Here is a 25,524-nt window from a genome sequence, read left to right on the forward strand (position 1 = left end):
CAGGCAGCCTGTGCACGGCTGCCCGGTCCATCCCGGGGCAGAGCAGGAGGCGTGCGCGACTGCAAGCGAACTCGATTCAGGACAAGCAGGACTGGAAAGCAGCTAAAAAGAGCTGGCTGCATTTCAGCAACTCTCGTTTTAAAAGGACCAGTGTAAAGACACTTCAAGTTTACAAAATAGGACATCTGCAGGATGTGAATTTACAGGTTTTTGCCTATTTGAGTTTCTGTAATGAAACCCGAGACTCAAAAAGTACCCGATAGATGGGGAACAGGGGCCAGATAAGAGTCTGGGTTTTTTTCCTGTGAGCTGCCTTGCAGCAGTGCCACCCGCGGTAGGCACAGAGAGACGGGAGGGAGTTCGAGCGGCTGCGATCCCCGGTACAGGGCGTCCGACGGCCGCGCCTCGGCGGAGAGAGCCCGGGCAGCGGGGCGGCCGCGGCGGCTGCGGGCAGCGCCGCCGGGCCCGGGCGGCCGCCGGGCGGGAGCGGGGGCCGCGCTGCGCTCAGCCCGCCTGGGGAAGCGCGGAGCTCTCACTCCGGCCGAACAAGGACGGTGCCACGGGAGACAAAAAAACGCGAGCAGATGTAGGAAGGGAGACCAGGAAACCCGCTGCGGGGGGGGCCGGGACCCCTCTCCTTCCCGCCTCAGGGGAAACAGGTGCCCTGCGGGCACAGGCCGGGGGCAGAGGCAGCTCCTCGGTGCCTCGGGAACCGGCTCCCAACGCCCGCCCGCCCCGCCCGCCTCCGCCCCCCCTGCCCGGGCAGCGGCCCCGCCGCTCCCCGCCCGCCTTCCTGCGCCCGGCCCCGCGGGACCGGCCCGCTCGGCCCGGCCGCAGGCCGGCGGCGGCGGCGGGCGGGGGAGGCCGGGGGAGGTGGGAGGAGACGTGGGAAGGACTTGGGTTGCCACTACAAATCTGGTGACAGACCCGCCGCCGGCACATGGCGAGCGGCCCTTCCCGCCCCGCGCTCGGCAGGTGGGTGCGGGGCGGCGGCCCGGCGCGGGGCGGCCGCGGGGGGTGCGGGGGTGCCTAGCGGCGCTCCCCCGCCGCCTCGACGCCGCTCGCTTCCCCGCGGGCCGCCCCGGGCGCCCGCTCCCCGCCCGCGGGCGGGCGGCGGCGGCTGAGGGGAGGCGGGCGCGGCGGGAGCGGGGATCCCCGCGCGGGGTGGGGGGGCGGCCTCCGCGCGGCGCTGACGTCGCCGAGGGGCCGCTCCGAGGAGGCTGCGGCTCGGGGCGCCCAAGATGGCGGCAGCGGCGGGTGACGGGTGCGTGCGGGGGGGCCGGCGGGAGCGGGACGGCGCCTCTGCGGCCCCGCCGCCCGTTGTGGGGGGGGCAGGTGCCCGGCGGAGGGGAGCGGCGGCAGCCCCTCCCCGGGGGAGCGGGCGGGAGCGGCGGCCGCGGAGGGGCACCTGAGGAGGGGGCGCTGGTTGCCGCGGGGGCGAGGCGGGCACGGCGTGGGGCCGGGGGAGCCGCCGGGGCGGGAGCGAGGGGGCCGCGGCCGTGCCAACGGCTGTGGCGGGGGAGCGGGGCCGCCGGGACCGTCCTGCCCCGCCGGCCGCGGGCGGGAGGCGTCCCGCCGCCGCCCCGCCGCGCTGGGTGTGTGGCCGGGAGCCCGCCGGGCCCCTCGCCCGGCCCGGAGGGATCGGAGCGGCGTGGAGGTGGGGGAGGCCGGGGGGAGGGCGGCGGTGAGCCGCGGGGCGGGCAGCGGGGCCGCCGGGCCAGCCGCTCGGGTCTCGTAGGTGCCGCTTGTTGTCGGCGGGGAGGCGAAGAGTCGCGCCATGTCGCGGGGCGCTGGGAAGCGCCGGACCTTCCTACCGAAGCGGTCGTGGGCACGATCGCGCTCCGGCGTGGAGCCGCGGGTGGGCTCCCCTGGCGTGTCGTTGCTCGGGAGGGCTGTCGGAAGAGGAGCCAGGCGTTGCCCGAGGAGCTGTCAGAGCAGTCGGGGATGCTTGTTTTTCTGAATAGGAAGAAGTGTCAAGTGTAAATCCAGACTAGTAAGAAACGCGGCGCTTTCCATGCTTCCGTGAAAGTGCTTCAGTCTGAACGATTTGTTTACCTTGGAACTCTCCACTGCAGGAAACGCGCGGTTATTTGCAGTACGGGGCACTCAATGTACATGTATGACTATAGCGTATGAACGTAAGAGTATGTCACTGAATGTAACGCCGCGCCGCTGTCCTGGTGTAAACGGCTGCTTCTAGGCAGCACGCTGTATGTACGTCCCTTAGCTGGCGGAAAAAAAGAGAAGAAAGTTAAATGACGATCTGCGTGGCTCTAAAGAAAGGAGGCTGGGGCGGGGGGGGTTCTTGTCAAAGGCTGTACTGTTACAAATCGTGAATAATGTACAAAATTTCTTTTTGAAGTGCTGCTTTGATTTTTAAGTCTTGCTGTTATGCCTGCAGGACTGTAGTGCGGCTTGAAGTTACGCACATCAATCTTTTGTTGGAGTCTTTTCTTTAAAAAAAAAAAAAAAAAAAAAAGAAAAATTGTTTAAGAAAGCAGTAAAGCAGTACATATGCCTGCTACTTAGCATACTTGTTATCTAAAACTTTCAGTTGTTAAAGCACCCATGATTCCTGTTTTTGCAGATATTAAACAGGTACTCTGAACCCGATGAAGATCGGTTGGTAAACTGTCATCTGATTTAAAAGCCAGAATATTAATGGCACACACGAGCACACACACGTGTGTGTCTATATTAGTAAAACTATGTACTGCATTTCTAGTCTAATGCTTGAGATGGACTGTTGATTTTTTTTTTCATTTACGTGCCAAGCAATTAATTGCAAAAGTAGTGACTAAGGGAAAAAGATTTCCTTTTGTTTATATTTAGAGTTACGATTTTAAAATTTATCAGCTGCGAAGATGCATCTTAATGTCTTGTTTACATGGAACGCAAATGGAAGAAAACCATATTTTCTTGATTTCTAAGTTGTAGTTTTTTGACATCGAGTACTTTTCACCTCATGAGTTACCCCAAAATGTACATTTTGCCAGCCATTCTTTAGTGAAGCTAAAGAAACGAGCACGTCAGTAAGGTTGAAATATGGTTCGATGAAAAAAAAAAAAAATCCTGCTCCGTGTATCTTTATTTCTTGCTTGTGAAACTTTGGCGCAAGGAAAGACTTTTACATATCTCTATTTTTCCCAGGCAACTTAATGCTTTCAGTAGTGCTATTCTGTATGTTAGTACTTGTTATTTTGCTTACTACTTCAGCTCAGGTCTGTGCTGAGAACACAGGGGGGCTTGATCTTTGAAGTGCTGGTCAACTAATTCACAGTTTCTTTGTGTGTGTGCACAGAACTGAACCTCGGGAGAGAAGAATGCAGAAACTAGCGCTGAATAACTTTCTTTAGGGAATTTTAACGTTGTAGCATTTGCTAGTACTGTTTTATTCCAGCTGCAGCTTTCTAGTAGGCATGGGAAGGAGTATGCAGTGGTTTTTAGGTTTCTTCTACCATTAACTGTCACGTCACTCCTGCTTTTCCCTGAGCTATTCTGTCTTGCCAAGTCTTGGTTCTAAGGTAAAGTTTTTAAATTTTGTGACTTGATGTAGTCTCAGTACTTGAGCGCTCCACGTCTTAAAACATTCATGCTGTCAGTGTGCTGCTTGACACTCAGCTGAGTTTTCTTGGTCTCGGTTTTGTACTTTTAGCTTTTTCGCAGTCTTTTCAGAGATTCCTGTCTTTTTGACCAAACTCTGCATTTTGATTTCTTCACGTTTTCATCAAAGAAAGACTTCTCCCATGCCAAGATGTTTCCTTCCCCTCCCCCCTTCCACCCCATCTCCTTTCTGCACACATCGACGTAGGTGGGAAAATGTCATGCTGGCGTGGTTGCTGGTGGGGGAGCTGGGGCTTTAGGTTTTTCTCTTCGAGGCGCTGATCTTGCGCTTTCGTAGAATTGTGTTGCTTTTGCATGAAGAGCTTGATTGTGCAACCCTGCTTTACACAGTGCTCGTCCTGAAATCAGGAAACTACTTTTGTCCTCCGTCCAGCATCTGCTTACAGTGAGGCATGTAAGTAGTTTCGCTCTTGATAATATTTTTTAAATGGAAAAAAAAAAAATTTTCTGACCATATAATATTAAAAAGAAGGAAAAATAAGGCACAGTGTTTACACAGCGACTTTAACAAAACCAGAAAGGGTCGACCTGTCAGACTCCTCTGACTGACAGCATTGCTGTATGTGACAGCCCTGTGGGAAGGCAGGGTTTAGTGTTCTTTTCTGGCCTGCTGGAAAGGACCGTTACTAATATGTTATGCAGGAGAATCTGTTTCTGTTAGCCCAAAAACACAAAGATGAGTCTTGGCTCTTAAAATCCTGTCTACCATATTTAATTCTTGCAGCACGCTTTACATAGGTATTACTTTAATATTCCAGGAAGAATTAACATACATAGTCCAACTCTGAAATACATGTGAATTTTATCAGTGTTAGAAAAGCTCAGCTTTGTTGGGGAAAACAGGTTGTCAGACAAGGAGAAGACATGGCATAGCGCTAGTGGTCTTATTTATAAAGACAGTATAAAAAGCAAACTTGGTATGCACGACTATTTGTAAAAGAATCTCATTAGCAGCCTATGAATAGACTGCCTTTTAGAAGGAATGAATGTTATGGGTGCTAGCAAGCTGAAAAAGTTCAGCAAGCCATTATTTTTGTGATCTGTTGACCATAGCACACAAGGGATCTCGACCCCCCGTAATACACTATGGCTGGTACTTAATCTGGGAGTTACTGAATGGGTACCCAGAGGTCATGGCACCTGAAATTTTTCAGTGCAGTTAGTATGGACAGGAGACAACTCTTAAATAAATTGAATGAAAATGATTAATATGGGCATGTGAAACTGCGTACACTTCCTTAGTTTCACTACAGCTGGCTCAGCCTTTTTTGTATTACAGGATAAGACCTACACAACACATGCAATGCTGGACGCTGGCTGTGTGCTTAGGGGGTTATTATAGCTCTTATGCTGGTATCTGCATTGTAACATTTTAAAAAGCACTAGCCGTGGGCCAATTAGCCAAACAAAGCCATTTTTTGTTAAATCTTTTAACTACAGTTTTTATCTAATTACCAGCTGAAAATGAAAGCTTCTTTCCTACCCAGCTGCAACTCCTTACCTGTTTCCCTTCCTTAGTGGTGTCGTGTTGTTGTATGTTAGGGTTCCCTCAATCTAATGCTTATTCTAACCTTGACATCTGTTCTAAATTGAGTAACCTTTTCTTGTGTATTTCAGAACTGTAAAAATGGAGAAATAATAGCATATTCAAGGATAATAGTGGGAATATAATCTTTTGGGTTCTCTCCAGAGTTGTCTAAATCACTCCGTATTTTTGTAACATGGTTTACTTATCTGTAAAACATAGAATCCTGGACCTTGGTATTGTACAGTCTAGGCCAGGTCCACAGTATGCATGCATTTGTAATGTCATAGCTTGTCTCGCTTGGCATAGCCTGGATATTTGACAAACCCTTGGTACTCCTCAGATGAATTAACCGTTTCATCTGGCAAGTACTGCGCATAATGATACTGGTGCTGTGTGCTATTTAGCCCTTCTAGTCAGTGACATCGCGGGCACCAACACTCCAGATCAAATATCATCACTTCCTGACACATCGTTTGTCTCTAGATGATATCGCTCAACTAGAGGTAGTCAAAAGAAAGGTGGTAAAAGCATAAAGAAAGAATGAATCACTGTCTCTTTAATTTTTGTTAGTCAGAGCCTGCCTGTTTGTTCTAGGTAAATGCACCTTATAGGAGAAAGCAAATACAGCAGCTTTGAACAAATACATGCTACCAGGTAAACTTATTAAAGGATGTAAGCCAGTGCTAGCCACATTTTTAAATGATTTTTTTCAAGACATGGATTAGAAATATCTGTTCAAAATGCAGTTTTTTATAAAGTTTGGAGCAACCGAAGTAGCTATCTGATGGTATTTCTGTCTCAAGTTCTGCTTTTCCAGGTCACTCTTTTCCTTTCAGAGGTGTTAGGATGACATGTTAAAATGTACTTATTGAAGATATGTTATTGTAGAAAGCACTGGTATAATGGGCTTGCCTGAGCACAAAGGTGCAGTGATTTAATTAAAGGTGTGGTTTAATTAAGGGTTTGAGTTGTATAAAGGCTCATTTGTCTGAACTGTTGGCACTGTGTAAACATAATAAATTTAAGTGAACTTTGAATTTCTGCACTTGTAAGCTTAGGGGTAGAGTTAAGAGGAGCATTTTAGAATTTTACAATCACAGAATGGTTTGGGTTGGAAGGGACCTTCAGAGATCATCTAGTCTGAGCCCCTGCCATGAGCAGGGACACCTTCAGCTAGATCAGGTTGCTCAAAGCCCCATCCAGCCTGTCCTTGAACACGTCTGATGATGGGTCATCCACAGCTTCTCTGGGCAACCTGTCCCATTTTAAGTTGTGTTTGTATCCAAACTCTATAAAAGTGTCTTTTAACTAAATCAGTGCTCCTTTGGGAAAAACAAAACAAAACAAAACAAAAAACCCCTCAAAAATCCCAAACCAGGCCCAATCTAAAGTGTAGCTAGGATGCTTCAGTCCTGAGCCAGAAGGTGCTGGGAGTATAAACAGTGGTATGCAGACCATTTAGCCTGAACATGGAACTGCTGTTGAGGTTGTTGATTGTGGCTCCACATGACTGACTGCCTTTGTATGTTTGGTGGGCCTTAGTTGGATGGAGATCAGGATCTTAACCTCAAGTATGAGGTTGGTATACTGACACCTGTAAAAGTGATACAGTTGGGTATTTATGAACTGTAACTTGTAACTTTTTTTTTAGTTGCAGATTGAAATTCCATGGACAGAAAATAGTTTGGATGATGATGTGTTTTGCCAGCGTATCTCTGCAATTTCAGTCTTAACAATGGATAAGTGTAAGCACATAGGACGTCTGCGACTGGCCCAAGATCACTCCATTCTGAATCCCCAGAAATGGCATTGCATGGACTGCAATACTACTGAATCTGTGTGGGCGTGCCTCAGCTGCTCACACGTGGCGTGTGGAAGATATATTGAAGAACATGCACTAAAGCACTTTCAGGACAGCAGTCACCCAGTGGCATTAGAAGTAAATGAGCTGTATGTTTTCTGTTATCTCTGCGATGATTACGTTCTTAATGATAACGCAACTGGTGATTTAAAACTGTTGCGAAGTACATTAAGTGCAATCAAGAGTCAAAACTATGAGTGCACTACTCGAAGTGGGAGGACTTTGCGTTCTATGGGTACAAGTGACGATTCTTACCTTTCACATGGTGGTGCCCAAGCCTTGCTTCGGAATGAAGATCGCATGTTCACAGCTCTCTGGCACCGACGGCGTGCATTCCTGGGCAAAATATTCAGATCATGGCTTGAGTTGACACCTACTGGAAAAAAGATTTTGGAAGAAGAAAGGCGTCGGGAAGAAGCAGAGGAAAAAAGGGACAAAGCTAGGAAGAGAAGACAAGAACGAAAGCGTGAGCTGAAAGCAGAGATGGAAAAGATGCCTCCAAGAAAGAGCAGTCGTTTACAAAATCAGATTAGAATGTCCTCAGAAACAACATCCTGCCTGCAAAAAACATCACAGAACATGGAATCTGTGGCAGAGTTGAAAAAAACGTATACCTCAGGTGAAGTAAGATTGAAAAAAATAAGTGACTCTCCAATTAAACGAAGGCCCACGGTGACTCCTGGGGTAACAGGACTGAGAAACCTGGGAAATACGTGTTATATGAATTCTATCCTGCAGGTATTAAGTCACTTACTTATTTTTCGAGAATGCTTTTTAAAGCTTGATCTCAACCAAACTCAGGAACTGCTGGCAACAGCAACCAATGGTAAAACCAGATCTTCATCTAAACACCTGTCAATAGCTGCCTCAACATTACATGTGAATGAGAACCAAGAGAAAGTAAAGGGATCATCTTCTGTGAGGCGGCCTAGTTTATCCTCTGGATTAAGTGGAGGAGCATCAAAAAGTAGAAATATGGAACTTATTCAGCCCAGGGAGCCCAGTTCAAAGCATATTTCTCTCTGTCATGAGCTGCATACTCTGTTCCAAGTTATGTGGTCTGGCAAATGGGCGCTGGTGTCTCCTTTTGCCATGCTTCATTCTGTGTGGAGACTAATTCCAGCCTTCAGAGGATATGCCCAACAAGATGCTCAGGAATTTCTCTGTGAACTTTTGGATAAAGTGCAGCAGGAACTGGAGACTACAGGGACCAGATACCCAGCTCTCATCCCTGCTTCTCAAAGAAAACTTATAAAACAGGTTTTGAATGTGGTTAACAACATTTTTCATGGACAGCTGTTAAGTCAGGTATGTTTTATAATTTTTTAAGGTGTGTAATGTAGTTATGGATTTATACTGGTCAGTGATGGGTGTACTTCAAAGGCTAATACATTTATAACTACTGAGGAGGGATGGGGAGGATATAATACACACAGTTTCAGAAGAAAGGTCATTTGAGTACTCCTAAAACGTTCAATAGAAGAGTCACCTTATAAACATAAAAGTCTTAAATTTGATATTTTAAAGCACGCATTTGTAACTACGGAGAAATATCTGACTTTGCTATTAAGCACCAACTAATTTGCAGGAATAAAGAGTTTACAGTTTTAAGTATCTAGCTTATCACTATAGTGATACTAGATAAAAGGTGTTAAGGAAGGTGTTAATCTCATCTAAGTGGAAACTGATTAAGTAATGGATACCAAGCAGGGAGTTATTTCAGTAAATAGCTTGAATTGGAGATTCATTACTACAGAGTAATTGCCTGTCAAGGTGCTATGTACAGGAATACTACTTTTCTGTTACAACACAAAGATACAGAAGGCTCTGTCACCACAGGAACCAAATTCGTGGGGTGGAGGCAACGGTTGTTTTCCTTTTTTCTGCCTGACTACTCTCCTTTTTTCTTCTTCTTCTCGGCTTCCTGTTAAGTACTTCAATGTGTCCACTTACTATTATTCGTATCTCAACTGTGTGTCCGAGAACTGATTGAACAAACAAATGCTGGGTTCTGTTGAATTTCTCTAAATTACATTGCAGCAGGAACAGAGATTGAGAAAGTCTTGGCCCCCTGGAATTGGTCTTTACTGCGCATGGACATGTTACTGAGGGAGTGCAGAAGCATTTAATGGATATGTTGTGTAAAGGAGTAGAGGTTTAACACAAATGGACAAAAATGTGGATGTTCCGATTGTTCTGACTATGTGATTGATGGTTTAATGTTTTAGTATGTGAAGCTAGAAATCCAAGTGGTTTTTGACTAAGGTAGGATTGTTTACTGCTGTGATATCTGTAAACTTTATAATAAGATAACAGGACTTTTGCAGTTAGGATTGTTCGCAGCATATATTAGCTTTTAGGTCATCTTAGGTTTTGTGTAACTACTAGAAACTCTTATATCTACTTTTATTAGTAGATCGTCCTCTACCTTCCATTTGGGCTAGTGTAAGAACGTTTCTGTTGGCATACTTCCTTTCCTCGGGGTAGTTAACGTATCTTGTATCATCAGGGTTGTGCTAATATAAGTGTCTAGTATATTACGTCATTAAAGCTTTCTATTTGAAAATCCCATTCCTCTCCAGAATAGTAACTTTGTTAGTAAAACCAAGTAATTGCTTCAGTATACTAACAAGGCTTGGTTGCATTCCAAGCCTTCTAACAGGATTAATTTTTTGGACAAATTTTCAAGGCTCTGAAGACACGAAGCATTATTTCAGCAGTACCACTTCTTTTACATGTTTTTAACTTTGTTAAGTAAGAGGCTTGTGACTAGAAACCCTCCCACCTTCCTGAAACCAGGGAGGGGAATAGTGAGAATTCACTCAAGTGTCATTGAGTAAGACTGAAAGGGAATAAAACAGTTTTGAGCTGTCCTGTGACTTCTGTGACTACAACACACAGCTCTTTTACTGCAGCTGGTCAATGTCTGTGTGCAAAATACAGCCTTGATGAGCTTCAGAATGCCTCAAATGAGAGGAACAAGGAAAAGAGTATTGAGGCTATTACATGTAGTAATTTCTCCCTGGCTCATTAGGCAGTTCCCACAGACAAGTGTCCAATGCTTGACCTCCTAATGTTCCCTTTGTTTTCTGCCACTCCTTTGATCCAGTTTAATCTTCACTAGCACTTTTGAACATGATAAATATTAAAAGCAAAAGGTAACCCCTGAAGATTTACGTTTCCTCCTTGATAAAATTTATTCAGGTCATTTTAATGATTCAGACCCTGGTGTTTGCACCTGGAAGGATGAGCTTTAAAAACTCTATTAGGCAATTACTTTCCTCAATAAGATTCCTGCATCATGATTTCACTAGGTGTTTGTCAGAACTGGCACAAACTGCTATAATGATGTTAATAAAAAAGGCATGAAAACATCCGTGCAGGGCTGAAGAAAAATATGAGAGACTTCTTGCTGTATTGCCACATCTTTGATGATGTTAGCTCCTAAATCTTTGTCCTTGTATGCTTAACTTTACCTACAAGCTGTAAAGTATTACAGTTTCTCTCTAGAAGATAGTTGGAGCCATAGCCTGCTGCATTTATTAAAAATAGGATGGGATTTTAGTCTAGAGTATTTTATAAACTACATCTTAATTCAGTGAATAAGGGGAACTGAGAGGCTTGTTTCTGTGCAGCAGTTGCCTTCTATTTTAGGATCACTAAAAAAGTTGTTATATTTACTATCCCTTTGTACTGAAAATATTAAAGATATTTGATTCTGTGAGGTACTCAAGTGCAGTGAAGTCAATCTTCTTGACCTTCAAATCTCAGGAATACTATGAACTACTCTTGATACAGTGCACAGAGGATCACTTACAATGCAGATAAGCTGTATGTATACTTAGGTTTCACGTTACTTTCACATGTGCAATAAAACATTTTCCCTCTTCTTCTAGCTGTTCTATTTTAACTTGAAGGAGTCATAATCCTGAGTTTGCCATCAATCTGTTGCTATTGAAATGGCTGCCTGATTCAGCACTGCAACTGAATTTAGAGTATAAGATTAAGAAAGGAGAAAATTGGGTGTGTGAGATTTTATGCAGATTACTTTTTGATAACTAGAAAAAGCTTTTTCTTTCTAAAAAAATAATTGCACCTTTTATATGAGTTAGTTGTTTTTGTTTTGTTATGTTCTCAGCTGATTTGAAGTCTTCATCATCTACTACTTGAAATCTTTTAGTATTTTATGGAATACTAAATTAAGTAATGAGTAATTCCAGGAAAAGCATGAGTGGATTGCGTCTTGACTGCCTTTTTTTTTTTTTTTTTTTTTTTTTTTTAAATTTATTCCGATATCCTTTTTAGGATTACAACCTCTTACTCTGCAGTACGCACTTCAATACCCAATACATCTAAGGGAAGTAAAGATAGGGTATATAGCCACAAACCCGTTCCCCGCTGTTCTTTCCTTTTTCATGTGTTAGTCTTCCTCCAGTGATTGCCTGGAGCAAGTTGTACTCTAGCACTTTATTGGGCAAAGGAGTCTGTATCTTGCAAACCTATGCTTTCAGAGGCAGATCTGCCGGATCAGTGGCTCATCCCTCTCAACCCAGTTGGGACTGTAGGCAGATGCCAATATGTCTATTAAAATCCCAGTTGTTTTCAGTCCCTCAGTGCTTGTACTCTTGTCGAAGGCACCCACTGTCTCCTGTCCTCGATCCTTCAATAGGAAAGGAGAAAATACTGCACTAGGAAGTTATGTGCCGGTGGTAAACTGACCCATACCAATCCACAGATCTTTGAAGTACGCTTCATCAGCTCAAGTAGGTTAGCTACCATCTCTCTCAAGAGTTTTTTGGCTTGTGTTTTTTTTAAATGGTCCCAGCTAAATAGTTCAGTATGCAACAATTTTTAAAGTATCTTGATTTCAAACTTTGTCCGTATTAAGCAAGGAAGTGGGCAGGTGTATTTTTAAAAATCCAGAAACTGAAATAGCAGATTTTAGCTTCCAAAGTAAATGTATATTTTCAGCACTGCTTTGGGAAAATTGTGTCCCATGTGTCCACAGAAATCATACTACCAGAAACTCTGGTGTATGTAGTTATACCAGTATTAAATTTTTTGTCAGGATGATTTATGCCGGGGAGGGGAAGGAGACAGGGAAACTATTATGAAGTATTTGTGAAAGCTGATCTAGACAATCTAGCTGATCTAGGAAGCTAGCCTAGCAGATCTAGGAAATTTGCGGATATTTATGCTGGCAAAATCTTATGTGTAGACACAGCTGTTACCTCTTGAACTTCAGCTTTTTAACTAAATTGGTTTACCCTTAGGATAATGTTGAGTACACAGGTTTTGATTGCTTGGAAGTTAGAGGGACATTTTAGATAGCATTTTTGAAGATTTTAATGAGTCAAGACTATCAAGACATCAAAAACGGTGAAAGAATAGAAATGTGTTTCTGATAACGGCTGATTTGGAGGCACTCTTGACATTGAAGTATAACACATACACGTCCCAAACGAATTGCCCAATATAACTGTCCCCCAGTTCAACCCATATAGTACAAAGCTTTCTGGAACTAAGAAGTGGTAGTTACTAAGGAAAAGACATACTGTCTGTTTCATATATCTTGTGCTTTTTGGCTACTACATTGGTAAAACTTCTACCACTGTGTTGGTAAAACCTTAAAAACTTTCTAAAGTTCAAAATAAGCCTCTTGTCATGAGAATTGCCAGGAAAAAAATAAGACTTTTCTGTAAGCCAGACAGGATGAATCTAAATATTTTTACCTACTCTTAAATAATGCCAAAATAATTCAGATGATTATTGAATTTCTTAGTATTCTTAATTTTGTGTCTGAAGAGATGTAAAGGTATATAAGTCTAATAATAACAAAATAACTTGTCCAAAATAGTCACTAAAGATCAAATTATTATTTTAGAAGACTTTTTTGTTACCGAACATTGTGTGTCTTCCCTCAGTTGCTCGGCTTTCATTCTTCATTTTTATGAGAACTTCCGGACAGTTAAGTTCATGTGCACTTGTGCACGTGCACATACACACACGCATGCACACACAGAATGGTTGAGGTTGGAAAGGACCTCTGGAAATCATCTTGTCCAACTCTGCTTAAAACAGGGTCCACTAGAACAGGTTGCTCAGGGCTGTGTGCAGTCAGGTTTTCCAGAGCACCAAGGATGGAGATGCCACAACCTCTCCGCTCAGCCTGTGCCAGTGCTAGACCATCCTCACAGTAAAAAGTTTCTTCTTCTGTCTAAGTGGAGCCTCCTGTGTTTCAGTTTGTGGCTGTTTCGTCTCGTCCTCTCACTGGGCACCACTGAGAAGAGCCTGGCTCAGTCTTCTTACTTCCCCCCATCAGGTGCTTACACACGCAGGTAGGATCCTCCTGAGCTTCTCTTCTCCAGGCTGAACACTCCCAGCTTTGATCTCAGCCTCTCCTTGTGTGTCAGATGCTCCAAGCCCTTTCATCGTTGTAGCCCTGTGCTGGACTCACCCCAGTAAATCCTTATCTTGTACTGGGAAAGGCAGCACCGGACCCAGCCCTGCAGCTGTGTCTCCCCAGGGCTGAGGAGAGGGGAGGGATCACCTCCCTCGCCCTGCTGGCGATGCGCTGCCTAACGCAGCCCCGGAGGCTGTTGGCCTGCTTTGCCACAAGGGCAGGTTGCTGGCTCGTGGCCGGCTTGTCCCCCAGGTCCTTCTCTGGGGAGCTGCTTCCCAGCCCGCGCCGGTGCCTGGGGTGATTCCTGCCCAGGCGCAGGACGTGGCATTTCCCTTCGCTGAGCTGCATGAGGTTCCTGTTGGCCCCTTTCCCCAGCCTGTCCGGGTCCCTCTGGACGGCAGCAAGACCCTCCGGTGTATCAGCCACGCTGCCTTGGTTTGCGTCATCTGCAAACTTGCTGAGAGTTTTAAAAGAATTGGCTCCAGTATCGACCCCTGGAGTACACCGCTAGTGGCTGGGCTCCAGCAGCATTTCATGCCGCTGAACACAACCCATTGAACCTGGCAGCTCATTTTGTTTTCAGTCCACCTCACTGTCCATTTATCTAGCTCGCACTTCATTTTTTCTGTAAGGATGTTATGGGATACAGTGTTGAAAGCCTCACTGAAGTCAAGATAAACAACATCCACTGTTTTCCACTCATCCACTGGTTATCTATACCAGTCATCTTATTATAGGAAGAAGGCTATCAGGTTGGTCAAGCATGATTTTCCCATCATAAATCCATGGTGACTGTGCCCAGTCATCATCTTAATACTTTTGGAAATGGTTTCCAGGTTTTGCTCCATCGGCCTTCCCACAGACTGGCTTGTAGTTCCCCAGATCCTCCTCCTTGAAGACAGGAGTGTCACTTGCTTTCTTCCTGTCCTCCCCTAATTGCCATGACCTTACCAGGACCTTTCAGAGATGAAGAACGGCCTTGCAACATCATCAGCCAGCTCCCTCTATTCTTACAGTTTAATCAGGGACAGCTTCTAATACAAGGCAAGTGGAAGGAGATGGGCAATCAGGATTTACTGTGGCTAAAAAAGACCCAGTAAGGGAGGTGAAAAAATAAGGTTTGTGGTGATTTATGTGAAAGCTGCTTGGGTACCTAATTCAAGGAAGAAAATTAGTGTTGAATTACAAATGGAGTGTTTTACTGAACTGGCGCATGTTGCAAAGCAGTAAGGAGTTGTTGATGATTTCTTTATAGCATGCTGTTGAGCAAATTCAAATTAAAGTAAGTGATCAAAGAAATACCTAGCCAATGTCATTTTAACACCTTTTTGGAGCGGTGAGGAACCCTTTATAAACTATTTGGGGTGGTTTTTGAAAGTCTCTTGTGAGGATTCCACTGCTTTTGAATCTGGTGCCTTAGGTAAAGCTCTTTGCCTAGATTTCTGTTACAGCATCACCAAACATAGCAGTGAAAGTGAAGAGCAGTGTCTGTGCCGATTTAGTAATGAGTTTCCTCTACAACAAAGTTGAGATTAGTTACTGTTTCTTTTTAGGACAAACCTGTCTTGGGCTGTGAGGTTTTTTCCCAATAATTCACTGTTTATTATAGCATTGCCTAGTAAGAACCAGCTTTTGATATCTCTAGGTATTCTTAAAAAACAAAACCCAACGGTTTGATTACTTCCTGATCATGTTTAAGATGGAATCTGAGCAAAATGCCTCCCCCCGGCCGCGCTCAGCATGGCTGAATAACAGTGTGCAGTGCTCAGAGAAGTGAATATGCCAAGACCCAGCGAGTGAAGTAGATTCCAACAAATGTAGTATGTAAACTACGTTTAAAGTTTTAGAAGGCAGTGCCTCTCCTTGCAAGTCTTGCGCCATTTACTTGCTCAACCGGCGTATTTCAGGACAGACTGGCTGACAGAAGGGGAAATGGGCAATCTTTGGGTTGTTTGAAGCCCTTCAGTTTTGGGTCGTATGCTGTGAGTTAAAGTTTGGGGGAGAATGCTGAGGGTGACTCGTGCAGTGCTGGGTGTTAAGTCTCCCACTGAATAGGCTTAAAAACTACAAGAGCTTCAGGTAGGTAAGAAGAAGATTTGCACTTAAAGCCATCCGTGACCTGTATACTGATTTCTATATTCCAGTCTCTGTGCTTTTATGTGTAGCCTGAATCACAAAATGGTTGTCAGGTTGCTTTCCGACTGGATGAAGATGACTTTTTAAGTTCATCTATAAAAGGCCATTGAATCACAGACCACAGCTCGCTGTGGTTATGCTTATGTTATTCTGTTAAATAGATACAGATCATTTTGATGATGCTGTATGCTCATCACTACAAAGTTTAGGGTTTTTTTATAATTGAAGAAACAAAGTATGGACTGTCATGTGGAATTCCATATTATACAGTTAGAATACTAATAAATAAATAAATAAATAAATCCCCTTCTACTTTGGTTACTTTGCTGTGGAAAAATTCAATTACTACTCTTTGTATATATGTCTCATATAGTGAAATCTTAAGTAGTAGTGAAAGCACAAAAATGGGACTGGCCATCTTACTGTTCTTAAAAAAAAACAAAAAAGAATTAGAGCAGAGATGGTAACAGTTGTCTTTCTTCCATGCAAGTGCAGGGGACATAGGCAAAACAGTTGATGATGGAGTTGGCTGCTTCTGCAGCAATATGTTAACTATTCTCTTTGGCTGCATTGAGGCTGAATGCCATCCGGGGCAGTGGCTGTCCATCAAATTATTGTGGGCACAATGATGCTTGTCTGAGTGGCCTCCGTGCTTAGCTTGAGTCAAGCAATTTGATCCAGCTCTTTTCAGTCTGGCCTTTGGCCCATGATTGACTACTGAGCTTCAACCAAACAATTGTATATAGTACCCGTGTTTCAAGGCATGAGAGGGTGGTCAGGGCAGAACATAAGGTAGAGTTTTCAGACTAGCTAAAACCAGTGATTTACTTTCTTTGCTGTAATGTAAACTTCTCATGTAGCTTTGTTATAAATGACAGCATTAAGGCTTCTTAAAATAGCAATTATGGAATATAATGAGGAGGTGAAATCAAACCCTGAATTTGTAAAATATAGTAATAAAAAGATACATGTCACTAACCAGATTGCTAGAGCAGACTCGCTTCCCTATTACTGTTGTGCATACTCATACCATAAAAAGTTACATTGGACAGATGCATAAAGTTTTTGCCAGCCCTTTGAGTTCATGTTGTTTGGGGGGGGTTTTTTGTTTGTTTTGTTTTTTTTAAATAAAAACCCCACATCTTGTTTAACCAACTTTTGAGCAGTTTATACAATTCCAGTGCTTTTCATGAAAAAAAAAAAAAAAAAAAATCTGTGTTGTACTGTGTGAATGGTAGTGGTGTGTGAGATAAAGGAGTCCCATTTAGGACAGAAAGAGAAGTGATGGGAGTGCTGTGAAGCCCGTGCTGATGGACAGGCCAGTGCAGATGGATTCCACAGAAGGGTAGGGATCCTCCTGCTTGTTGAGTCATCCAGTTTGTAAGCTCAGGCCTGGCTAAGAAAAATACTTCCAACCTTTGTTCCAGCCCTGACTTACCTCTCATTTACCGTTGAGCGAGAGTGTGTACAGGAGCAGTTAGCGCACTGCGGCCGATATGGTTGGGTGTATGCTTTTCCGAATACGTCAGGTTACTTGGCTGTTGGCAAGTACGCAAATCCCAGATAACTCTGGAGAGTTTAACTAACTCTGCTGCAGCACCACGGTGAGGAGGAGCGTCTTGCATTTGAGGAAGTAAGTGCAGCTCTGTATCAGTACAGGATTTTGTCAGCACAAATCAGCCTTGCTCACAGTTGCATGATGGGATGAGAAGCAGCGCTATTACATCAGTTTATCTTTTTTGGTTTTTTGAGAGGCAAAAATTGGAAGCTGGATCAATTATTTTTTTTCTTTGGGATGGTACTTATTAACTAGTTGGCAAAGAGTAAATAACCTAGGTTGTTAACATTGCACACTAAATATAAAACCTCAGAACTTGCTAAAATTATCTGTACTGAGTTCATGTATGTCCTTCATCCTGAGCCCGTTAATCTTCAGTGTGCATTCATGTGCAACAAATTCTTCAGTAACTCATCAATTAAATAAACTTTTGGCCCAACAAGATCACCCATTTGTACAGCAGAAATCTATTAGTCATTCTGTGTTTATGCTGGAGTTAGCTTGAACTGTGGCCAAACATATCATTTTGTCTCCAAGTCTAGATTCCAGCTCTGAATTACTAATAGTTTGTGGCTTTGAAACGTTGCCAGATGTTAGCACTTACAAAAGAAGCTCCTGTCAGTGTAAATTAAAACAGAAGATTCTCCTCTTTTCTGCCATGTAAGTTTGAAGTTTTGTTTTCTAAGAACAAGTCAGTGGTATTTTCTTCTTCTTAGAACTTAAAGCAGCTAACGGCTTTCCTAACTCCACTGCTGAATATGTATGCTGGTACGCAAATACACGTGTGCATTAGGTGGCTAATGCATAGATCGTGTATAAGCTGTTGTAGCTAACGAATGCATTAAATAATTACTGACAAGAACACCTAGGAGGAAGGTACCATAAGGTGACAGATCTGTCCTTATATGAATGATCATGAAATAGCAGACAAAGCAGGGTGAATAATTAGGTAACAGCAAACCTGCAGAGGAAAATAAAGGAGCTCTTGAACAAAACTGAATGTATTTTTACACTTGTGTAGGCTTACTAACCTAACTAACTGAAGAGAACTATGCTGAATTTATGTAGAACAACAACGCAAAGGCGTGCCTGTGAAATAACAATATTTGGATCCCTCATGGATTTTCATTCCTTTATTACTACGTCTTTGTATTAGTTGTTCCAAACAACTTGTGGTATTTTCCTAAATAGGAAGGATGCTTATAGAGATTTAATTTGGCAATTTTTCACCCTTGTGGTGCAAACCTAAGGAGATATTTGAGATTCCATTTACTGTAAAACATGAATGGTGGTGTCTCATCACACCCGGCTGTTATTCTGAGCTGATAAATAACAGTATCTTGACAGTCAGTCCTATGTGAAAATTTTGAGTTCCTTTAATCATTTTGGTGGGAAAGTTTAATTTTTGGGAAGGGGGTGGGAACATGCTGGATGCTTACGGAAGTTCTGTCGAAGCTATCTATCTGAGCCCAATTAAAATTCAACTTATTTTCAGAATGCGTCTTTTCTAGAGCACTGAGGTTAGAGCTGCTTGAGTTACTGATCAACTGCAACTTCTAAGCCAATAAATACATTAACAGTCGAAAAATTATGTAATTACTCTTCAGGATTGTATTGTACTTTGTTGCATTCGACATACCAAGGTGAACATATCTTTAGTCTCACACACGTGCTTGATATATACTGGTATTTCTTTATAGCCTTTGTGAACTATGCTTGTTGCAGTCTAAATGGAGTTTCACTACTGCATAGGTTCAGCTGCTAATAGAAGTTATTCATCCACATGGATCATGGAAAGCTGGAGGTCCTTTAGAGGAAGACGCAAATGATGTGACACTCTTCTATAAACAGCTTGAGCTGGCTTTTAGAAGACTGCATTGCAAATCAACACCTAATGTATTGCCATTCCAGCATAGAAGAGCTACTGCTTTTAACTTACTTCCCTAAATATTGAACGTTATCATAAACTAATTGTCCCCTGCTGTATTATAATCTGCATTTTCCAGGTTGACTCATTTCACTTCTTGACATTTTATTTATGTTGTCTTACTGCTTGTCCTTTCCCTAGTGTGACGATGGATCCATTTACTGAAAGAAGAAATAAATTATTTTTACCTGTTAATTTTTCTTTGAAGAAGTGTGCTTCCTAATCCAGGCTTCCCTGGAAGACTTACAAAGTAAGAAGAATATGACTTTAAAATCCCCAGCTGTTTTTTTTTCTTTTTTTTTTCTTTTTTTTTTAAATTAACCTAAACTATAATTTCTCTCTTTCGTGTAAATTTTCCATTTGGAGTGTTTCTTTTTGGAGAAAAGACTCCCAAGACTCCACCAGCTGCTTTCTCTTGGACAGTCCCAGACAGACCATTTTGACACTGCTTTTGTTTCTCAGTAAAACATAAGAACACTTACCTATTTGTGATAACAACATTGGACATGCTGCTTCAGAGAAAAGAAATTAGGTGTATCATTTCTTTCGTTAAATGACTATGTCTTGTCTTTGGTTGCATCAGTTATCTCTAGGAAAAAAATTTTTTTTAAGAGCTATGTTATGGTACACTTTTAGCAAAGTAAGTTTTTGAGTGTAAGCAACTGGTGAAATGTTGTTTTACAGGTTACATGTCTTGCCTGTGACAATAAATCAAATACCATAGAACCTTTCTGGGACCTGTCCCTGGAGTTTCCTGAGAGGTATCACTGCAACGGCAAGGAGATGTCGACTCAGTATCCATGTCTGCTGACAGAAATGCTGGCCAAGTTTACAGAAACCGAAGCTTTGGAAGGAAAGATATATGCATGTGATCAGTGCAACAGTGAGTAAAGGCAGTATGTACTCATGCATACGTTCTCTGTGTAAAATATAAAGTAAACTGACTGTGAAGGCATGGAAGGAAAATGCTAGAACTCTTAAAAATATGGTGCAAACAAAGTCCTGGTGTGGTCACTTGACAGCTGTTACTCACCATCTAGAAGGTGGAATTGTTCAGAGGATGTTTTAAAGTGTGATGCTTCTCTTAGATAAATTCTGATCACACGCTAATGGGGATTCTGATACTCCCAGCTGAAGAACCCACCAGCTTTTTAAATTAAGGTGACTAACCTAAGTGACCACAAGTGTTTTATATTTGCATCATAAAATAATCCTTGCAAAATGGCTCTCAGAGTGTATCCTTTTTAAGGAGGCACATACAGTAGCTATTTAGGTCCACACAAATTCAGTGGATAAATTTTAGACTGAAATACAAGGCTGTTATCGAGATTTGTATTGTGTAACTGTGTGTTTGGCCTCAGCAAAACGAAGGAAGTTTTCTTCTAAACCAGTTATACTCACAGAAGCTCAGAAGCAGCTTATGGTGTGTCGACTACCTCAGGTTCTCAGATTACACCTTAAACGGTTTAGGTAAGTAGTACCACAACGAACAGTGTTGCAAACTGACCGATTCAGTCCTGCTCTTCCATTGTTTGGGATCAATGTTTTTCAGCATCAGTTTCATTTCCCTTTACTAGTATGATGAGAAATAGTTATTAGAAACTTCTTTTTCTTGCTTAATTTAAACATCAATAAGATAACGCTATAAGTAGAAAATTGACCTTTTGGATTCCAACTATTTGCTACTTTAACATCAAAATTATTTCATCCTTCTTTTCAGTCAAAACCTACTAACCTTGCTGTGAACTCGGCTGGTAAAAAATTAATCTTGTGTTATCTTCAGGTAGAGTAAATGCTTATATTCACTAATGTACAAATGGAGATTGTATTCAGTGGAAGTCTCACGTAACCAAATACATTAATGCATTAGCCTGACAGTAAGGAAGTGGAGACTGCGTCTCTGTGAACTCTTAGTCCCTGCATTAGTACAGAGTCTGTCCTGAATACAAAGGAAACTGAAAATAAGATAGAATAAATGAGAAATACCACCGAGATATAATATGTGGGAAGTACTTCCCACTCACCATTACGTAGATCTTAAGATGGTTATTTCAGAAGATGAGAATAGTAGGTACCATAGACACATTTTAAAAAGTGTTGAAATAAAGGAGAAGTGAAAGAGGAAGCGGAGAAAAAAAGTGTGCAAACTAGCATTTATTTTGTGCACAAAGACAATAGTGAAGATAACGCTTGTCATGTTAAAACGTAATTCAGAATGCTGTATTCTTTCTTTGGGGGGGAAAAAAAAAGTAAGTTTTCATTTTACTTAACTTTCCAGGTGGTCAGGACGCAATCATCGTGAGAAGATTGGTGTACATGTTAATTTTGATCAAATGCTGAACATGGAGCCTTATTGCTGCAGAGAATCCCTCAAGTCCCTCCTACCCGACTGCTTTATCTACGACTTGTCTGCTGTGGTCATGCATCACGGGAAGGGATTTGGCTCGGGGCACTACACTGCCTACTGCTACAATTCAGAAGGAGGTAGGAACCAGGTGTAAAATGAGTGCTGGAGAAAGGGGTGCTTGTAAGTCTGAACTGATAGGCTTACTGTCTTTTCTCAAAGGCAGAAGGGAGTCACTTGCAGCTGAACTGCCTGGAATGAGAATTGCAGTTCTGTCGACCAAAACAGTTCAATTTTTGTATTGGCTTGTTAAACGTGTTCTGGCTATAAATCCTCATAAATCTGAGGAAGCTAAGCTGGGCTTTTAAAATGTAGAGGCAAATATACTAGATCAAACAGTATACTGTTTCTACACAACTTGTTAAATGGGACTCACTAATTGATTATTAAATACAACGCAGTTGCTTTAAGTCAGTGTCCTGATGACTTTTTTTTTTGGTGTATTTCTTCACTGCAGGATTTTGGGTACACTGCAATGATTCGAAACTCAACATGTGCACTATGGAAGAAGTATGCAAGGCTCAAGCTTACATTTTGTTCTACAGCCAACGACTTACTCAGGCAAATGGCCGTGGTAAAATACCATGTCCTAGCACAGCTGAAAGTCAGCAGCACACAGAATTAGCTGACTGCTCCATGGACAACAGTAGCAGCTAATCCAAAGCCAGTTATCTGTGTGTATGGTAAAAGTTTGAATTTTCAGAACTATATATTTTTAAATGAAATGGAAGTACAGTGTTGTACTTTTTTACTTAGAATCTGTGTACAATGTTTATATACTTTTGTATTAGTTTAAGTACTCTTTACAATTGTTAGTAAAAGTTTTTATTGACAGTAAGTAACTTTCTAAGTACCTAGAATTTCAATACAGCTATTTTTTTAAGAAAAAGATTGCTATTTGCATTTAACTCTTACCTCAGGCTGTTTTTTTTTTAAGCTGGTTTTGTATTTTGATAATCTTTTTGAATTGGTTTAGAAAAATGACTTTCAATGGGCAACTGATGTTTCTCTGGTTAATTTCCTGTATATGCTTGTGTACATTTTATAGTATAGTTCTAATGATATCATGATTCTTACTGTCTGCAGGAATTGCTACTAGGTCTTAGAATATTAACATTCACCAGCAAGGAATGTTTTACATGTCAGATAGTAACTGAGCTTTTCGTAGGAAACTTTCTGTGTTTTCTTTATGACTAAAGTGAAATTACTTGACAAGCTTCAAAGGAACCTTTAGGGGAGCTACACTAAAGATACACGGATAAAATTTCTTAAAATCTGAAATTAAGAAAATGGAGCTTGTACTTATTCTCATGTAAGTATGTAAAAGAGGAGCGTTTAATAGCACAAGAATGTATCTTTACCAACACTTCCACGTTTTAGCCTTAAGAAGCTGACAACTTAAAACTCAAGTGCCAAATTCAAAGTACTAACTTTGACAACTAGGGGCTTTTTATTCCAAAAACTTAAAAAGCTTCCTTTTAAAAAAAACCCCAACAACAAAACCACACTCGCCCACCCCACTGTCATTGCTACAAGAAGGTTAGCACCCTCTTTCTTGCATTGGACAAGCTTGTGTTAAATTGTAGCAAGCAGTGTCTGTTTCAGTAATCTCTAACAAAAACCGCTGAAAAGAAGCTGTAAAACTTGCATGAAAGCATTTTCAATCTGACTGGTTTCATTAGCTACAACTGCTGTACCTTCTCCACGGTCCTACCACTAGCATTAACAGAACTGTGCGTTGAGGAGAACCTAACAAGCAGGAATTATCAGTCGTTCTCCACATGCAGTAGTTAATGCCAAGTAAATTTTAATTGTGAAGTTATTTTGCATAAGTCCTATGCAAATTGTTACCTCATCTTCTGCAAAGTTTATACCTCAATAAAATGCCTTAATGTGGACAGAAAACCATGTGTGTACTGGAATTAGTTCCTACATTACCATTACAATCTTTTTTTTTTTTTTTTTATTTTTAAACTTTGCCTAACATGGGTTAAGGCATTAACTATAAAACCGTTGTGGCCATCTGTCACTGATTTAACAGCTGGTTTTATTCATGACTTTTCCTGCCATTTCTATCTGTGTTTTTGAAAGATGCCATATTATAGCAAGCATGACAGCCTCAGATCTCAAACTTTCTTCACCTTGTGCTCATCCTAATTAAGTAAGTGTGCAAAAGCAGTTTGGTCCTTTATTTTTTTTAAGCCAAGGGCCACCTGCTGAAGCGGGGCGGTCTGACAAATGTACTTGTTACGGCTGGGCAGCCTTTCAAATACTTTCCTTCTCTGCTGTCCTTTCCGGTGAGGAAATGAATGTAGTTTAAACGCTTCTTTCTACGTACAGGTAGTTCAGGGGAGTAGAAAGGAAGGGGAAAGAGTTGTGCTAATTGCCTTTCAGAATTCCGATACTTTTTCTTCCCACCCGAGCATCTCAACCAGATACATAGGAGTCCTGAGAGACTCAAGCATTAATGGAAGAGTCTGTCTTGGGACTTGTAGAGCGCGATGGGAGCTCATTAGCCTCAATCATCGGTATTAAGCACATACTCAAGTCCCTTAGAAAGAATCTTGCCCCGCCATCTTTTTGAGAAGGGTTGCCTAGGCTGTGCTTATGGCTGCTCCCCTGCATTTCCTCTCACCGTAGCAAGCATTACTAAAAGTCTCAAGGCTTTCTCTAAAAGACCTCATTAGCTTAGCGAAAGCAAATTCTGCTTCCTTGCCACTGGTGCTCTCTGGGGTAGAACAAGAGACAGGAAGGAGAACGGACATGCTCGGACGTAGAGTTATAGTCCTAATCCAAGCAGCAGGAAGGATGGCGATGGTTACTGCAGTCCAGCATAAGGATGAGCTAATTCGGGTGCGCTTCTCAACAGCTTCTGCTTTGGTTCCAAATACTTGCTGGTTCCTAAGCATCTAGCTCTCCACCCTTCAGCTAGAGCAAGGCTTAAGCACAGCACAGGTCTACGTGCTCATATTCTGCCTTGCTCCACTCAAGTAAGTATTATTTGTAATAGAGTTCTAATGGGAGCCAAGGTTGTCACAAGGTTCAGGACCAGTGACAAAATCAGCAGGTAGCCAGTAGCCATCCCGCTGTAGGCCTTAGGAAACCAGACAGCTACTTGATCAAAGGCCGCCCACCCGTTTCAGCAGCAGCTGTTCCTGGGGTTGGGGTTCCACAACTCACAGGAGTTCTGCAGAGCTGTAAAGCACCTGTACCAGCAGCAGGGGTACAGTTAGGTGGAGTGGGCTGTTAGAAGAGACCCAGGCAAACCCACCTGATGGTTCCAGAGCTCCCTCCTTTATCAGCAGGGAGCTGGTCTGGTAGCCAAGTTCCTCACATAAAAGACTGATCGTGTGAAAGCATCTCCAAGAAGCCGTAACGCCTGTCTATCTCCTCACCTTCCCACCTTCATTTTAATCTACATTCAGACACCCAGGTTCAGGTCGAAGGTTCTGCTCCATTGCTACCTTGCTGAGCCGTCTGCAGCCCGGATACCTGCTCTCTGGTTCCCTAGGGCTCCATACGCCGCCCTTGCTGAATTTCCTCTCGTTGCACAAGTGATCAGCACTTGTAAGAACTTGGTAAAGCAATTGTGTGGTAATTATTTTTAATGAAGGGTTCGGGACCACCTCACACACACAGTAATGCTCCGATTTGTAATTTGGCAGCCAGCCACAGTGTGAGCATGCACATAGACCATCACTCAAGATAGATAGAAATGTTACCAGTAATTACAGTTTTACGCGCATTTTTGAGTTCATTTGCTGACTCCCTTCCTCAGCCCTTCACGGGAGAGGCTGTATTTTTTTCCCCAGACGACACACAAGGGAAGCAGTACTGTGCCAATGCTAGACCATCCTCACAGTAAAAACAGTTTCTTCTTCTAAGTGGAGCCTCCTCCTGTGTTTCAGTTTGTGGCTGTTTCGTCTCGTCCTCTCACTGGGCACCACTGAGAAGAGCCTGGCTCCATCTTTTTTACCTCCCCCCATCAGGTGCTTACACACATGGATAGGATCCCCCTGAGCTTCTCTTCTCCAGGCTGAACACTCCCAGCTCTCTCAGCCTCTCCTCATACGTCAGATGCTC

The 25,524-nt window shown here is 42.8% G+C and overlaps 1 protein-coding gene across 3 annotated transcripts; it reads left to right on the top strand.

Moving 5' to 3' along the window:
- Positions 1-905: 905 nt before the first annotated feature.
- On the top strand, positions 906-23,286 carry USP44 (ubiquitin specific peptidase 44). 3 transcript variants are annotated; one of them, XM_082309857.1, is made up of 6 exons: positions 906-975; positions 6,804-8,321; positions 19,722-19,920; positions 20,399-20,507; positions 21,316-21,521; positions 21,899-23,286. In XM_082309857.1, exons 2-6 carry the CDS (start codon positions 6,888-6,890, stop codon positions 22,096-22,098), a joined length of 2,148 nt encoding a protein of 715 aa, XP_082165983.1. In that variant the 5' UTR covers positions 906-975; positions 6,804-6,887; the 3' UTR covers positions 22,099-23,286. The 3 variants fall into 3 exon arrangements, with proteins under 3 accessions (XP_082165983.1, XP_082165982.1, XP_082165984.1); XM_082309856.1 differs by lacking the exon at positions 906-975 and adding an exon at positions 1,227-1,264; XM_082309858.1 differs by lacking the exons at positions 906-975; positions 21,316-21,521; positions 21,899-23,286 and adding an exon at positions 1,227-1,264 and having other exon boundaries at positions 20,399-21,175.
- Positions 23,287-25,524: the final 2,238 nt, after the last annotated feature.

Source organism: Platalea leucorodia, assembly GCF_965183815.1.
Source record: "Platalea leucorodia genome assembly, chromosome: 4".
Classification (NCBI taxonomy): domain Eukaryota; kingdom Metazoa; phylum Chordata; class Aves; order Pelecaniformes; family Threskiornithidae; genus Platalea; species Platalea leucorodia.